This window comes from Pagrus major, chromosome 11, assembly GCF_040436345.1.
Source record: "Pagrus major chromosome 11, Pma_NU_1.0".
NCBI lineage: Eukaryota > Metazoa > Chordata > Actinopteri > Spariformes > Sparidae > Pagrus > Pagrus major.
Window position 1 is genome coordinate 11913429 of NC_133225.1, and position 17828 is coordinate 11931256.

The 17828-nt window shown below is 37.9% G+C and overlaps 4 protein-coding genes across 4 annotated transcripts; all 4 read left to right on the forward strand.

Annotated features, from left to right (window-relative positions):
- The first annotated feature begins 443 nt into the window (after nt 1-443).
- Nucleotides 444-1858, forward strand: LOC141004761 (granzyme B-like). The gene is made up of 5 exons (XM_073476421.1): nt 444-501; nt 590-740; nt 902-1031; nt 1351-1614; nt 1700-1858. Exons 1-5 carry the CDS (start codon nt 444-446, stop codon nt 1856-1858), a joined length of 762 nt encoding a protein of 253 aa, XP_073332522.1.
- Nucleotides 1859-5859: 4001 nt separating this feature from the next.
- Nucleotides 5860-6769, forward strand: LOC141004763 (mast cell protease 1A-like). The gene is made up of 3 exons (XM_073476422.1): nt 5860-5970; nt 6249-6524; nt 6611-6769. The coding sequence occupies exons 1-3, from the start codon at nt 5860-5862 to the stop codon at nt 6767-6769; spliced, it is 546 nt and encodes a 181-aa protein (XP_073332523.1).
- Nucleotides 6770-10390: 3621 nt separating this feature from the next.
- Nucleotides 10391-11804, forward strand: LOC141004764 (granzyme B-like). Its single transcript, XM_073476423.1, has 5 exons — nt 10391-10448; nt 10537-10687; nt 10848-10977; nt 11297-11560; nt 11646-11804. Exons 1-5 carry the CDS (start codon nt 10391-10393, stop codon nt 11802-11804), a joined length of 762 nt encoding a protein of 253 aa, XP_073332524.1.
- Nucleotides 11805-13526: 1722 nt separating this feature from the next.
- LOC141005179 (mast cell protease 1A-like) lies at nt 13527-17209 on the forward strand. The gene is made up of 5 exons (XM_073476961.1): nt 13527-13623; nt 13712-13865; nt 15748-15877; nt 15997-16251; nt 16476-17209. The coding sequence occupies exons 1-5, from the start codon at nt 13581-13583 to the stop codon at nt 16626-16628; spliced, it is 735 nt and encodes a 244-aa protein (XP_073333062.1). The 5' UTR covers nt 13527-13580; the 3' UTR covers nt 16629-17209.
- Nucleotides 17210-17828: the final 619 nt, after the last annotated feature.

Below are 17828 nucleotides of genomic sequence, written 5' to 3' on the forward strand. Positions count from 1 at the left end.
GAAACAATGTAAGGTATAGATTAGCCTGAGGTACAAAGTGCTGGCGATGGAGACAAAGGCCAAGGTCTCAAAGTCAGTCTGGATAAAAGAAGGAAAAACAAAGTCAAAGCTAGATGTCATCCTGCACCCAACACAGAAAAAACAGAGGACTTCTCAGTGAACAACAGCTCTAGACGCTCACTGTATTTAGTGCTGTCTATACAAAATGTATACAATATGAATAGTTATCACATGAACAAAAGAAGGAAGAATGTATAAAAGTGTCACACTAACTATGATGACACCTACTAATCACATGATCAATGATGTTTCGCAAACTTGCAAAATGGCATTGCCAAATGATGTGGCCAGAAGTCAACATAAAGCGGATCAAACACTGTTGTATGAAAGGGTCGACTTGACTCACAACCCCAAAGCAACAGGTTGAGGCTCCTGCCGCCATGATGCGTGCTCTGCAGAAGTTTCTGCTCTTTCATGCTCTGACATGTCTCGGACCGAACGGTAAGCTGCTCAATCTGACTGCTTTTCTCCAGCCTGCCAATGTGATGTTAACTAATATTTACGTCACTTCTTTTTCTTATGTTTCCAGCACTTGGGAGTGAAATCATAAACGGGCAAATTGCTCCACGGAACCGGATGCTGTATATGGCCTCGTTGCAAAACTACAATGGTCATCGTTTCTGTGGAGGCTCCCTCATCAGCGACAACTTTGTCCTCACTGCTGCGCACTGTGATAATGAGTGAGTTAAGTTTCATCTTCCAGCAATTGTTTTTTTCTAATTTAAAGTTAAAAAAAACTCACTTTTTTCAAAAGAAATGTATAATCTGTTGCTTTGTTTCGTTGTTGGCAAAACAACCTGAGAAAATCTACTGACAACCTCTCAATTCTAACTTTTTGCAGCGGACTGGTGAAGGTTGTTTTTGGCACCCACAATCTCAGAAACACTGGGACAGTGAGGAACATTGTGCAGAGATGCAAACACCCTGATTATCGTCAGGTCACAACAGGAAGTGACATCATGCTCCTCAAAGTAAGCATATATTCTTTCAGTCCATTTGTCCCAGATGATGTCTTGTGTGTTTACAGTCAAATTAGATGCATTTAAGTTTTGCTTATTTTTTTTCCTGTGAGGGTAAATGTCAAAAGTGGCAAGAAACAAATATCAAATTCAAATGTCCCTGAAATTCTAGCCAAGACAAATTCTATCAAAGCTGTTATATTGTAGAGTTAACTTTCATTTAAAAGATTCATCAGCTCCGACTTCTAGTGATTGTCTAACTGAAGCCTGATGAAGAGTAAAACCATGTTCAGACACTGTTCATTTCTACATTCTGGTTTTGTGTCTCCAGCTGTCTCAGAGTGTTCCAGAGGGTGGAACAATACGACGCATTCGACTTCCCCCTCCTAACATGAACCTACGACCCAACCAAAAGTGCCATGTAGCTGGATGGGGTAGGACCGAAACTGGTAGAGGTGTTACTGACCTGAGAGTGGTGGGTGTGTCTGTCATTGACCAGAACGTCTGTAGACGGCAATGGTCTCAATTGATTGGTCGTCTTCCTGCCAATGTCATCTGTGCAGGTGGATATCGAACACTCAAAGGAGCCTGCAAGGTAAGCTTTCTGTCTGTTTTTGGATAGTTTACAAACACATTACATATTTTTTGGATCTAAATATCAAAATATTTCCATTTTACAGGGTGATTCTGGTGGTCCTCTGGTGTGCAACGGTATGGCTGCTGGTGTTGTATCTTTCGGGGATCCAAGTTGTAGGGACGAACGCTTTCCCAATGTCTACACGGATGTGTCCAAGTTCCGTCCCTGGATCGACCAGATTCTCAGGCAAAATGGTTGTTAAATGCAGCAACCTTACACAAAGCTTTGCTTCAGCATACCTTCATTGTATTTAGAAGGTGTGGACGTGTCTGAGTCGCTCTGTCAGTGTTTGCTCCTTAACGCAAAGCAAAATAAAAAAATGTTTCAAATATTGTTTTCTCTTTCCTTCATCTGACGACACAAATGGCATTTTAGTTGTTTTTCCAGCAACATATCCACAAACTGTCTTTGGGTGAATTAGATGTAGGATGCAGTAGAGCTACTGTAACTGGCTTGTGTTGGAAAATATTCATTCATTTGACTTTAGTCAGAGAAGCAGGTCAGTGATGAACACTTGTTAACAGAGACTTTATTACAGAAAGGCACATCATTAGAGAAGCAGTGTGGTGAAAAGATGAACAATTAATAAACATGTGAATTAACCAAACCGGAGAAGAGACAGAGCTATTTAAACCTTTCAACAATTATTATCATATCATCATTATTTACGTTTCTTTATAGCTCAGTGCCTCCTAATGTAACCTCAGCTCTCCAGAATGAAGGTCCTGCTACAATGTTAAGCAGCTATGAGCTCCAGAATACGGTCTGGGTGAAAGACCATTAAATAAAGAATAGAAACAAGAAAAACAAATGTATCAGTGCATTAACACTAATTCAATGATTAATGAGAATCAATTAAAAATGAAACAGTCCTCCTCGTGTGCAGTAAATCACCTCCATTAGGACAAAGAACATCTTGCAACATGTTCATTTAGGCCAAAGGAAAAAAAAATCTAAACGATGTCCCCGATACAGTAAAAATTAACATATTTCTCTTTTGCTATTACCTGTACGTTTCTGGTCTACTGTATCCTCTGGTTCAGTTAGTCTGTCACACAATTCAAAGCAGTGTTTGAGGGAGCTGTGTCAAGTAGATCCACACAGACAAGCCTTAGTGTTGCATCTGTGTTAAATTTATCTAAATGAAGTGGACTAAATATTTGGTGCTTTACAGGTCAAAATATAAACAGTACACACAGTCAAGATAAGGACAAGAATGTTACACTCTGTCTTTATTCCGTGGCGGAGATTTTGTGTTTTGGGGTTTGTTTTTCTGTTGTACTTGCAGAGGTGCACTGAGAGGCTGGGCGGAGCTTTCCATTCACCAGAGCTGCTGACAAACATGCACCTGCAGCAGGTTGGCAATCAGCTTCTGCTGATGAGCTCTGGTCTTCACGCTACCTGCTGCCAGATGATTTCGTCAGTCAGACGCAATACATGGCTGCGCCAGCGTGTCAGCGTGTCTTTGTATGTTAAGACTGCTTTATTTAGCTGAATTGTCCTGTTGTACATACTACGTATGTCATCCATTCTCACTTAGCAGCAGTTCGGCTGACACTGTCGCTGCCTCCAAGTTCTGTAAAAATGTGTTTCACTTCAACACAATCGCCTGTCTTAACATCTGACATACTTTCTCATTTCTTTGGAAATCTCTTTGTGCCTTTTGCTTCAAACCTGTTCTATGAATAAAACTTTTATATTATATAACTATTATTATTGTGGAGGTTCTGCCATGTTTTAGTCAGTCTGTCAGTGTTTGGTCTTTATATGAAATGCAAAATAAAGAGCTATTGATTCATTTAAATTCTTCATCTGAATAAAGAAATGGTATTTAAAAAACTATATATATGGTTTTCTTTCTAAAAGGTAAGTTTTATGTAGAATTCCTACCTGAGTCTGTGTATGTGTCTGGCTCTTGGATGTGTATTTGTTTTAGTACAGATGTTCATGTTTGCACAACTCAATAACATTTTCCAACACTTCACCTTTAACATATTTTGGATTCTGATCAAATGAAACATTAACAGACAACTACTAGTGAGTACTAATAGCAACCGTAAGCTGCTAATAATGAAAGAAATTTAACTCGATCACGTTTCATAACGGCGTCTGTGAGAACACTGATGTTCAAATCTAAATGAGGAAACTGTGGTTTCTGTGGTTTGTCACAGAATTCAAATGAATATGTCAGCAGGGTGTGTCAAGTAGATCCACATCAAAGAAAACCTTTCTTGTGTCTTTGAGTGTGTGTACAAGAAAGTAAATCCTGCTGTAAAGAGATTGCACAACCAGACTTAATATCTACTTTGCAGATTTATAAAGACATACAAGGTAAACAAAAAGTTGTAGAGAGGAATACTTCCAAAGAAACATTTCTTTTTACAAAGTCTGAGATTTTGGTTTTTGTATGGATTACAATAAATGAGATAAAACATGGATTAGTGAGCTTTTGAGGTGCTGCTAGGTGGATTTTGTCACCTTTTGGACAGAGTCAGGCTCACAGGGGACTTCTAGGAATGACTCATAGAAGACAGACATGTTGGCACTTGCTAACATAGAAACATCAGGCTGCAACGACCCCACGTACAACTCTCTCTTAAGGTAATGGTTTTGTTCTGTAACACATCTGATAGAGAAGACTGTAGCTGTAGCATCTGATGATGCAGCGCCCACTAATGGTCAAAAAGCAGAGAAACTATGACATGACTCATGGGGCTCTCTGCTGATTATAAAGACGTGCTAACTAGGCAGCATCAGCTTGCATTTATGTACAATAAATACTACATTTGTTGATACTTACCTAATTGTAGATTTGTAGAGAGAAAACACTGAATGATGTAGTCAGATCTGTTTAACACTGAATATAGTTAATATAACAAATGTAAATGTGTTACTTATTAAATGCCAAATTCAAGTTTGAAAAAAATTAATGACAGTATGAGTGTATTTTCAATGCATTTTATATTACATATTGTTATTTTGACAGCAATATTAAAATATTGCTGTCTGTGTATGTTCGTTCTCCCCTACATGTTCTAACTAGAGCATTTGTTTCACAACTGTGAGCACACGAAAGCTCATATCTGACTGTGGAAACTGTGGTTCCTATGTCTCACCCAGTCTGTAGATTACAAAGAAATGTCTCAGACGGCTGTGGCAAGTATTTCTACAAAGTTGCATATGTGGTTTTCACCTGTTAGATTCAATTCAATAAAAACTCATTTAATGTGACAAGAAGGTCCAAAAAGGTCCAGAAAAAACATGTCAAGGAAATGCAAATGAAAAATGAAAAATGAAAAGGGAAAAAAGATTTATACAATGATCCATCACAGCCTACATGTGCTTCACCCTGCAGCACCACCAGATCTGCAAGCAGTCATTTTATTAAGAGTAACTGTAACACAGCAAAGTAAGAAGAAGAAGAATTAACTAATGTGTTATACATTAATTGTTATACTTATCATGTACTGATTGTATAAAGTATGTGCTTCAGCCGATAAACAAGATCGTGCAAAGATAACACAAGTTGCAAACCTTTGCATTTTCCATTGCACACAGGACGTGGTTAGAAGTCAAGTTAAAATAGATGATGACCACAAATGCAAACGAAGCAAAACTCTGTATAAAAGGGTCATCTTTGCACCCCCAAGAGGACCGGTCAGTTGACTTGCTGCCATCATGCATGCTCTGCACAAACTTGTGCTCTTTCATGTTCTGACATGTCTCAGACGAAATGGTAAGCTAACATAATATTTTCATTAATTCCATTGAATGAGATAAATAGTTAATTTTGATTTTAATTCATTTTTGCAGCACTTGCAGCTAAAATCATAAATGGGGTAAAAGTCCGGGAGAACTCGATGCTGTATATGGCCTCGTTGCAGTACAACAATGGTATTCATGACTGTGGAGGATCCCTCATCGGAGAAAACTTTGTGCTCACTGCTGCGCACCGTGAGTTATCTTCCAGCAATCTTTGATCCATGTAATTACAAATCAATTTCAAAAAGACTTCAACACTCATAAACGCACATTTTTTAATAAATAAGAAATATATTATTACTGGTTTTCTATTTTTATTACATTTTTTTCAAAAGAAATGTATAATCTGTTGCTTTGTTTTGTTGTTGGCAAAACAACCTGAGAAAATCTACTGACGATCTCTCAATTCCAACTTTTTGCAGTGGACTGGTGAGAGTTGTTATGGGTACCCACAATCTCAGAAACACTGGGACAGTGAGAAACATTGTGCGGAGATGCAAACACCCTCATTATCAGGAGGTCAGAACAGGAAGTGACATCATGCTCCTCAAAGTAAGCATATATTCATTCAGCCCATTTGTTCTAGATGACATTATGTATTTTTACAGTCAAATTAGATGCATTTAAGCTGTGGTTAAAAAAAAAACGCGTCAATAAATTTCAAACAGTTTCCCTGTGAGGGTAAAGTGTCCCTGAAATATAATGATTTACATTGAAATTCTAGCCAAGACACAGTGTTACCAAAGCTGTTTAGCTGAAGCCTCACTAAGAATGAGACCATGGTCAGAAAGATAGTTTTTGATTTCTTCTTTCTGATTTTGTGTCTCTAGCTAAATGAGAGTGTTCCCGTGGGCAGAAGAATACAACGCATTGGACTCCCCCTTGCTAACATGAACGTAAAAGACAACCAAATGTGCCATGTAGCTGGATGGGGTTGGACCGAAGACAGTAATCATGTCAGTGTTGATGACCTGAGAGTGGTGCATGTGTCTGTTGTCAACCAGAACGTCTGTAGATGGCAATGGTCTAACTCTAAATGGATTCCTCATCTTCCTGCCAATGTCATCTGTGCAGGTGGATATCGAACACTCAATGGGGCCTGCCATGTAAGTTTTTTGTCTGTTTTTGGAAAGTTTATGAACATATTACATATTTTTTTGGATCAAAATATCAAGATATTTCCATTTTACAGGGTGATTCTGGTGGTCCTCTGGTGTGCAACGGGATGGCTGCTGGTGTTGTAAATTTCGGAGATCCAGATTGTAGGGACCAACGCTTTCCCAATATCTACACGGACGTGTCCAAGTTCCGTCCCTGGATCGACACGATTCTCAGGCAAAACGGTTGTTAAATGCAACAACCTTACACAAAGCTTTGCTTCAGCATACCTTCATTGTATTTAGGAGGTGTAGTCGCGTCTGAGTCGCTCTGTCAGTGTTTGCTCCTTAACGCAAAGCAAAATAAAAAAATGTTTCAAATATTGTTTTCTCTTTTCTTCTTCTGAAGACACAAATGGCATTTTAGTTGTTTTTTCCAGCAACATATCCACAAACTGCCTTTGGGTGTATTAGATGTAGGATGCAGTAGAGCTACTGTAACTGGCTTGTGTTGGAAAATATTCATTCATGTGACTTTAGTCCGAGAAGCAGGTCAGTAGTAGGTCACACTTGTTAACAGAGACTTTATTACAGAAAGAAGAAGATTAAAAAACAGTGAACGTGTGAATGAACAGAAAAAGAAACAGAGCTTTATAAAGATTTTAACAATGTCATTATTATAATTGAATTTACTGTATAGCTCGGTGTCTCCTTAGCATAAAGCTATGTAACCTCAGCTAACCAGAGTGAAGGGCCTGTTACAATGTTGAACAGCTTTAAGCTCCATGACACAGAGTGGGTATGAAGACAATTTAAATAAAGAATAAAAACAACAAAAATCGCATCTGTATCGGTACGTTGACTCTAATTCAATGATTAATGAGAATAAATTAATCCTACTGTAAAGTAAATCACCTACATTAGGACAAGAAAAAAGAGCATCATGTTCATTCAGGCAAAGCAAAAAGTTCCCAATGATGTCATAGATGTTATTAAAAATAACATACGTGTATTTATTTAATTTGTTGAAGAGGGCCCTTTAGTTATTGTGTGTACGTCTCTGGTCTATAGTATCCTGTGGTTCAGCTAGTCTGTCACACAATTCAGAGCGATGTTTGAAGTTTCTGTGTCAAGTAGATCCACACCAAAGAGCCATGTTGTTGCATGTATGTTAAATTCATCCAAATAAAGTTCACTTAATATTAAATGTTTAGTCAATTTAGTAGTCAAAAGCAGGGAGAGATACATTAAAGGCCAAGAAAAACAAAATGCAGACATTAAAAGTCAACGCTGACAAAGACAACAGAATGAAGAGGATAATTAACATCATTTTGTTTGTATATTTATAGATGCATGTGACATAAACAAGAGCAAAAAATAAATGGATTTACAAACAATCAAATGCCAATCACTCATGTGGAACCCCTAAAAACTACGTGGAATAAAAATATTCATACACAGAGAAACAGGGGTGCAAAAAGGCTCAGAACAAAACAAAAACAGTAAATACAAAAGTGTCATGAATACAAAATGCAAAGCAAACATAAAAGGTGAATGACATGAAGGGAAGAAGACAGAGAGTGGAGTCATGTCACATATGTCGAAGTTCCTTCCCTGGATCAGAGAGGTCTCAAACAAAGTTAACTCTGTTACGTGCAGCAAAATAGTGAGGACCCAAACACAAGACACTCTGGAGGCAGGCAGGGTAAAGAACAAAAGGTAATCTTTTATAACAAAGCTGAGGTCTCTAAGAAATCCAAAAAGCAAATACAAAAGGAAGTCTGAGCTGGGGTGCTGGGCAGTGGAGGCTCTGGTACAATGAGCTGGGCAGGAAGCTAGCAGGCTGTTGGCTAGCTGAGACTGGAGGCTCTTCTTGAGGTCAGTAATTACTGTTACATTGTGAGTCTCTAATGGAAAGACCAACAGCCTGGGTCATAACAAAAGTGTCCTTTCCATGAGGCTGTAAACAAATAGCCTGTATTCTACGTCCAAAGACCCTGTGATGGCAGAGTTCAGTCCTTTGAAAATGGAACAGACGTCCTTAAACTGCTCCACTAGAGACATAGTCTCTGTCAGGTCCATATTATGGTCAGTTCATACTGTAACACGCAGCAAAGATAGTGAGGACACAAACGCAAGACACTCAAGAGGCAGGCAGGGTAAAGAACAAAACGCCGAGGTCAAGGACAAAAACTAAATAACGTACAAACCAAAGAAGCACAGGGAACACAGGCAGGAACACAGGAGACGACATGGGGAAACAGGACAGAGGAGAGAAGGAGAGAAAGGAGAGAATTACAAAATAAAACAGGAAATAATTCAACCAAAAACTCAAACCACGACTAACTAAAAGATCCTACGAGGAGTTTGGCTTCAGCATACTTTCTTTGCTTTGTGGAGATATAAAATGGGATTTAAATGAATAAAACAAGTGCATTTCTTCTTTTTCCAATGTTCACTTGAGCTCAACAGTGTTAGTGAAAGGCTGTTCTTTCTTGCTGAGTGTTCTGTTGTCAATGTACTTCATATTCTGTCCCTCCAAAAGTGGCAATAAGTACACTTGTTAACATTTAATACATTTTTTAAATGATACTTTCAATCCCAAACAGCTGAGAAACTGCAGAACGTTTCACTAGAAAACCACATTGTTTCTTAAGAATTCTTTTGAACTCAAACCTGATGTAACACGCTGAAAAGAGGAAAGTGAAAAAACACTTTGCAAGATTTATTAAACCACAACTGAGTAAGAATTTTCTCTCTGCCAACCATTAATGACTTGAATATATTTGCTTTTCAGGTAATGTGGACTTTAAAGGGATACTATGCAGGATTTATCCATCGCTGTTGGTAAAAACACAATTCAAAGGTGAAAGATAGCTGATTGTTGAGCCTCATTCCCAGGTCGTCATGTACCGATGCTTTGGGTTGGCAAGCCATCCAAGAAAAATAGCATGTTTCATAGTATCTTTTTTCAGAATTGTCGATGCCCAGAAACATCAAGAACACAGAAAAATACTAAGAAAATAAGAAAATACGGACTAAGGTCAAGATACTCTGCAGAGCTTTTCCATTGGCTAAGTGGTCAAATATAAGATGTCTTACAAACTAAATAACTAGATTTATTTTTAAAAGCATGTGTCATGCAGGGGGAGGATAAACACCATGGCAACCCAAACATCGCTCTAAATAATAAGTATAACTCATCTATAAAGCATTAATGAATTATTTGTTTGAACTTTTAATAAAGGGTTCCTTATTAGAAAGTTGAAGGACATTACCCAGGTCAAACTGCTCATTTGGCTGGGTGATACTGATAGAGATGAAGCTGCAAAAAGTAAGCAAAAAATAGCAAGGCTGCAAGACAGTTAATGTCTTTACTGACTTTGACACGTGCCAAACAACTGCATAGCCTCACTGACACAGAAACAATGTAAGGTATAGATTAGCCTGAGGTACAAAGTGCTGGCGATGGAGACAAAGGCCAAGGTCTCAAAGTCAGTCTGGATAAAAGAAGGAAAAACAAAAACAGTCAAAGCTAGATGTCATCCTGCACCCAACATAGAAAAAACAAAGAGGACTTCTCAGTGAACAACAGCTCTAGACGCTCACTGTATTTAGTGCTGTCTATACAAAATGGATACAATATGAATAGTTATCACATGAACAAAAGAAGGAAGAAATTATAGAAGTAAGTGTCACACTGACTATGATGACACCTAATAATCACATGATCATAATGTTTCACAAACTTGCAAAATAGCATTGCCCAAAGGATGTGGCCAGAAGTCAATATAAAGCGGATCAAACACTGTTGTATGAAAGGGTCGACTTGACTGACAACCCCAAAGCAACAGGTTGAGGCTCCTGCCGCCATGATGCGTGCTCTGCAGAAGTTTCTGCTCTTTCATGCTCTGACATGTCTCGGACCGAACGGTAAGCTGCTCAATCTGACTGCTTTTCTCCAGCCTGCCAATGTGATATTAACTAATATTTACGTCACTTCTTTTTCTTATGTTTTCAGCACTTGGGAGCAAAATCATAAACGGGCAAATTGCTCCACGGAACCGGATGCTGTATATGGCCTCGTTGCAAAACTACAATGGTCATCGTTTCTGTGGAGGCTCCCTCATCAGCAACAACTTTGTCCTCACTGCTGCGCACTGTGATAATGAGTGAGTTAAGTTTCATCTTCCAGCAATTGTTTTTTTCTAATTTAAAGTTAAAAAAACTCACTTTTTTCAAAAGAAATGTATAATCTGTTGCTTTGTTTCGTTGTTGGCAAAACAACCTGAGAAAATCTACTGACAACCTCTCAATTCTAACTTTTTGCAGCGGACTGGTGAAGGTTGTTTTTGGCACCCACAATCTCAGAAACACTGGGACAGTGAGGAACATTGTGCAGAGATGCAAACACCCTGATTATCGTCAGGTCACAACAGGAAGTGACATCATGCTCCTCAAAGTAAGCATATATTCTTTCAGTCCATTTGTCCCAGATGATGTCTTGTGTGTTTACAGTCAAATTAGATGCATTTAAGTTTTGCTTATTTTTTTTCCTGTGAGGGTAAATGTCAAAAGTGGCAAGAAACCAATATCAAATTCAAATGTCCCTGAAATTCTAGCCAAGACACATTCTATCAAAGCTGTTATATTGTAGAGTTAACTTTCATTTAAAAGATTCATCAGCTCCGACTTCTAGTGATTGTCTAACTGAAGCCTGATGAAGAGTAAAACCATGTTCAGACACTGTTCATTTCTACATTCTGGTTTTGTGTCTCCAGCTGTCTGAGAGTGTTCCAGAGGGTGGAACAATACGACGCATTCGACTTCCCCCTCCTAACATGAACCTACGACCCAACCAAAAGTGCCATGTAGCTGGATGGGGTAGGACCGAAACTGGTAGAGGTGTTACTGACCTGAGAGTGGTGGGTGTGTCTGTCGTTGACCAGAACGTCTGTAGACGGCAATGGTCTCAATTGATTGGTCGTCTTCCTGCCAATGTCATCTGTGCAGGTGGATATCGAACACTCAAAGGAGCCTGCAAGGTAAGCTTTCTGTCTGTTTTTGGATAGTTTACAAACACATTACATATTTTTTGGATCTAAATATCAAAATATTTCCATTTTACAGGGTGATTCTGGTGGTCCTCTGGTGTGCAACGGTATGGCTGCTGGTGTTGTATCTTTCGGGGATCCAAGTTGTAGGGACGAACGCTTTCCCAATGTCTACACGGACGTGTCCAAGTTCCGTCCCTGGATCGACCAGATTCTCAGGCAAAATGGTTGTTAAATGCAACAACCTTACACAAAGCTTTGCTTCAGCATACCTTCATTGTATTTAGAAGGTGTGGACGTGTCTGAGTCGCTCTGTCAGTGTTTGCTCCTTAACGCAAAGCAAAATAAAAAAATGGTTCAAATATTGTTTTCTCTTTCCTTCATCTGACGACACAAATGGCATTTTAGTTGTTTTTCCAGCAACATATCCACAAACTGTCTTTGGGTGAATTAGATGTAGGATGCAGTAGAGCTACTGTAACTGGCTTGTGTTGGAAAATATTCATTCATTTGACTTTAGTCAGAGAAGCAGGTCAGTGATGAACACTTGTTAACAGAGACTTTATTACAGAAAGGCACATCATTAGAGAAGAAGTGTGGTGAAAAGATGAACAATTAATAAACGTGAATTAAACAACTTGGAGAAGGGACAGAGCTATTTAAACCTTTCAACAATTATTATCATATCATCATTATTTACGTTTCTTTATAGCTCAGTGCCTCCTAATGTAACCTCAGCTCTCCAGAATGAAGGTCCTGCACAATGTTAAGCAGCTATGAGCTCCAGAATACGGTCTGGGTGAAAAGACCATTAAATAAAGAATAGAAACAAGAAAAACAAATGTATCAGTGCATTTACACTAATTCAATGATTAATGAGAATCAATTAAAAATGAAACAGTCCTCCTCGTGTGCAGTAAATCACCTCCATTAGGACAAAGAACATCTTGCAACATGTTCATTTAGGCCAAAGAAAAAAAATCTAAACGATGTCACCGATACAGTAAAAATTAACATATTTCACTTTTGCTATTACCTGTACGTTTCTGGTCTACAGTATCCTCTGGTTCAGTTAGTCTGTCACACAATTCAAAGCAGTGTCTGAGGGAGCTGTGTCATGTAGATCCACACAGACGAGCCTTAGTGTTGCATCTGTGTTAAATTCATCTAAATGAAGTCGACTAATTACTTGATGCTTTACAGGTCAAAATATAAACAGTACACACAGTCAAGATGAGGACAAGAAAACATAACATGATACAAACAATCATTCATCCTTGCCCCTCTACCACACTCCACACACACACATACACATGTAGATACACATGTATGGACAATTACTACATGTATGTACAGATTATGCAGATTGTCGCCACCTGACAATGCCTATTTGCACTGGTAATGAATATTTCTACTGACATAATATCGTATATTTGTATATACAATATGATGCTGTATGCATTTTGTACATGGAGTTATTGAGGTATCAGCTGTGATATATTTTATTTTATTATTCTTATATATACCTTGCGTTTCATTGCCAACGGCTCTCAGACTTGAAGGCAAAGGGAGAATTATATTATCAAGGGAAACATTTTTTTAACTGCGCATATGAAGATAAATGCTTTGACTTGACTTGTTTTTCAGACAACGTGGACTTTAACTACCCTTCATCCAAAATGTTCACCATTATCAATAAAGTTCAACAGTAAACATTTTTTTTGGGTGACACATACAGCAGTTTGAACCGTCAGTGCAATCTTTGCCCCTCGGTAGCTACAAAGCTGTTGTAACTCTGGTTTCCTGATCTTGATCAAGACGCTGTTTCTTGATGCACCCTCTTTTGAAACCCTGTTTTGAAAACCTGAAGCCACATTTTTTGTAATCACACCAACCCAGCAGCATGTTAGCAAATGCACTGAAGCAACAAAGACCACGAAATAAGCAAGACTTCTCTCCTTTAAAATAAGAAGACCAAGGGTAGAAGTTGCGGATTTGACCAGAGACCACCATGGCAATCAGCTTTGTGCTACTGCTGCTCTTTGTCCTGGAAGGTAAGCTATCTACATACAAATTTACATTCACTACAAACCTCAAAAATCGTGGATAAACATAGCAATGAAGGATGATTTTGTGTTTCAGGAGCTGATGGTTCTCGCATCGTTGGCGGCAGAGAAGCTGCCCCACACTCGCGCCCCTACATGGCTCTGCTGCACGTCCGTGGTCGCCTGAACTGTGGGGGAACCCTGGTGAGAGAGGACTTTGTGCTCACAGCCGCACACTGTCAGATACCTGTGTAAGAATTCACTATCAGAACAATATCTGCAGCAGTAATAACTACTTTATCAACTTTGAACATGCTTTTTTTCTTCATAATGACAATGTCTTCAGGAATATGAGAGTCTCAGAGAGAACATGCTGACCATTGATCATGTACCATTGAGTACATGATCAACAGAAATATACAAGCCGTATTTTTTTTCAAGTTAATTATAGGTGCTTAGAAAGTTAATATTTACAATATTAATGAGGTAATAACACAAACTCACATATAGTTATGTGATATATTTCCATATAAACAAAACAGTTCTGAAGCTATAGGAAGCTATACTTAATAGGGTTCTGCATATATAAACATTAAAACAGTATAAAATTGTGTTGTCCTTTGAGCACAGATTGTTTATTCAGTTTATTCAGTCATGAAAATCAATTTGCGAAGATTTTTCTTAAAAAATAAAAATGTGTTCTTCTTACTTGAAGTCTTGACTTGAAATGATGAGTCGGACGAATGAACTCAGAGTTCAATCTACTCATTTATGTAAGTTTCGGAAGCAGCATGATCGACATAATAGCAGAATGCATCGTTTGAGAGCCAAAACTCTCCTGAGATCCTTCTTTTTCCTAGTTTAAAGAAAACATATGTGATGGAAAGGTGTTGTCTGACTTTATTACATTCTGAGAAAAGTCAGTCGTTTTTTTTTTTTTTTTACAATAATAAAAAAATTGATAACCATAGTACAAGTTAGTATTGAATTCAGTATTTACACTCTCACACTTCCTTAAATTAAACTGGGAGCTGAAAAGATCAAATTTATATCGGTAGAAAGGTTAATTTGTTCTGAATCATTACAAAATTAACTCAACTTGTCTTCTCAAATTCAGTCAACTTAAAATTTTCCAGCAGTTCAGACACTAACTCTGTGAAGTGAAGTGAAGTGAAGACAATGTTTTTTACCGTGCAATAACTCAATTTCCTAGTTGTTTATGAGTTTTCCACTATTTTCACTGCTGCTAGTTTTATCATTTAATGTCAGTTAAGGATGAATTGACCATAATCCATCACAGTAAGCTTTATTTTTCATTGTCAGCAGGAGGAGTTTTGCAGAAACATTGTTGGTTAAAGCAGGTATGCTCGCTTTGACATAAATGTAGGCAGTTAAATGTTCACTGTGGTGAATTAACGTAAATGTTTCAAGTCTGTGAAAGATGATTGTTCCACTGCACTAATGTGATAGGAAATCGATCTTAAAGCTTATATCATGCTTTCAAAAATGATCTGTGTTTTCTCTAAACAGACACAGAGACGGATGTGGAAAATGAGAGATTACTAGCACCCTTAACATCATTGATATCGATATACTGTGCATTATTACTGGAAATGCAATGCACAATATAACTTTTCACTGTCCAATAACATTTGCAATAAAATCAGGTGCAATATTACTTTGTCATTGTCCATCAGGTGAAATATATCTGATATCATGTGCAATATTACCTTTTATTACTTCTCAATATCATTGTATATACTACCTTTTATATTTATATAAATATATATATATATATATATATATATATATATATATATATATATATATATATATATATATATATATATATATATACATATATATATATATATATATATATATATGCTACTAGGCATTGACGTCAGAATTTACTCGTTTTACACTTTTTTAAATGATTAGTATATTGCGTTTTTGTATTTTATTCTGATGTTATTGTATTTTTGAGCATTCCCTGGCACAAGAATGTCCTTTGGGATTTTAAAAAGTACTTTCTTTTCTTTTCTTTTCTTTTCTTTTCTTTTCTTTTCTTTTCTTTTCTTTTCTTTTCTTGTCTTGTCTAATATCCAATCTTCTTTCAATTGTGATTTGTAGACCGTACACGGCAGTACTTGGAGCTGATTCCCTGTCTGGTAATGAGTCTACAAGACAGGAGTTCAGCACCATCAGGTCCTTTCCACATCCCAACTATGATGGACATGCAAATGATATAATGCTCCTGAAGGTGAGGACAGTGTCAAACAGTGCTTTACAACTGTTGAACAAAGGCATAACATGTTAAGATTAAACAAAACATAATAAACATTTTATTTTGCTTTTTGACAACTAATCTCCTCGTCTCAGCTCAACCGCAGTGCTCAGCTGACTGAAGCAGTGCAGCTGATCCCTCTGAAAAGGGGCAGGCTGAGTACATCCAGTAAGTGCATCACAGCTGGCTGGGGCGATGTAGGGGATAACAAGACCTTTGCAGCCAGGCTTCAGGAGGTCAATGTAACCTCCCTGGCACAGCGGACCTGTCGTAGGAGATGGCGAAATGTTCCCATAAACAGGTCGATGGTTTGTGGTGTTGGGGACAGCATCTTTCAAGGCTTCTGCTCGGTAAGAAAATACAACGGCTAGTCATTGATCATGCACACAAACTGACTGTTGAAGGAGTTTGGAAAGTCAGAAAGACACTCACATCCAGTAAATAAGCAAACCAGACACTGCTAAGATCTGAGATTGTCTTGTTAATAGAAAGATTACTTTTATTTCTTGCTGCAAAATCCCACAGCCGAGTTTTTTAACCTTATGTTAAGAATCTCATATCTTTTCTGTTTAAGGGGGATTCAGGTGGGCCCTTGGTGTGTGATGGAGCTGCAGCAGGAGTTGTCTCCTTCTCTGGCCGGCGCTGCGGAGACCCCAGGACCCCTGATGTCTACACTCGCGTATCCTCCTTCAGGGACTGGATTACAAGCGTGTTAAACAACAATTAGGCAAATTAGATTGAATGGTAATGTGTTGCCTATTAAGGATGCACTTCTCAAGACAAGGCTATTCATTATGTGCAAACATGTTTTGGTGTTATGTTGTTTAAAATCAGTGCTGTGGTTGCTGAGAAACAATGTCATAAATAATGTTTTTGTCACCCCCACAATTTGTGTCTGCATTTGAATTGGGTTGGGCAGAACTCTTTAAAGTTTTAAAGAATGCTGAGCTGAATGTAAAAAATGAAGGTGACGGCACCATCACATGATGAATAAAACCATGAATTCTGTAGTTTTTACACTTTTTTTGGGGAAAAAAAATTGTTTATTTTATGGGTCAGTGTTATGTTCAGCAGTGGAATGTAACTAAATACATTTCATTTACTCAAGTACTCTACTTAAAGGGGCTCTATGTAACAATCAATGTGTAGCTATTTACATGTATTAGTCACCTTTCTCTTTCGGTTGCCTATACAAGCCTGTGGCCAATTTGTTTAAGTTGTTAAATGCTGCATGACTTCTTTATGAAGGACTTTCAAAGACAGTCCAAAGGTTGTCACTTTATGTAAGTGCCTAAAAAAAAACATATATATAATAGTAAAACACAATGAGTGCTTTTATTTTTGATACCAAAAGAAAATTAGCTGATAACTCTTACATACTTTTACTCAAGTAAGGTTTTGAATGCAGGGCCTTTACTTGCAGTCGAGCATTTTCAAAACATGGTATTACTACTTTTACTTGAGTGAAGGATCTGAATACTTCTTCCACCACTGGCCCGAGCTGTATTGTACAACTTTATAATGTCATTCATAATAACATAATGCTAACAGCATGCATCCTAATGGCTGAGATTATAATTACTGAAATGAACCAATTTAAGAAAGAGTGAAAAAGAGTTACCAAGTGCGCACCAAGCATTTTAGTGCTGCGTTAGTTGATTTTCTGAAACTCGGTGCTCAAAGTTGTCATCGGCCTAACAGAGCTATTTAAATGTTAAAGAAAGAGTAAACATCGAGACATAATAATGATTTTATGTTTATACTACTACACTATAGCACTTCTAAAATGCTGTCTGCCACTTTAAGCTCAGGCAACACTTGCGTCACAGGAAATCCCGACCTTACTTGCGTGGTTGTGTGTGGGCTGTGTGCCTTTTCCACGTGAATCCTGCACGCTAATACCCTAACTGCGCTATTTCCGAAAACC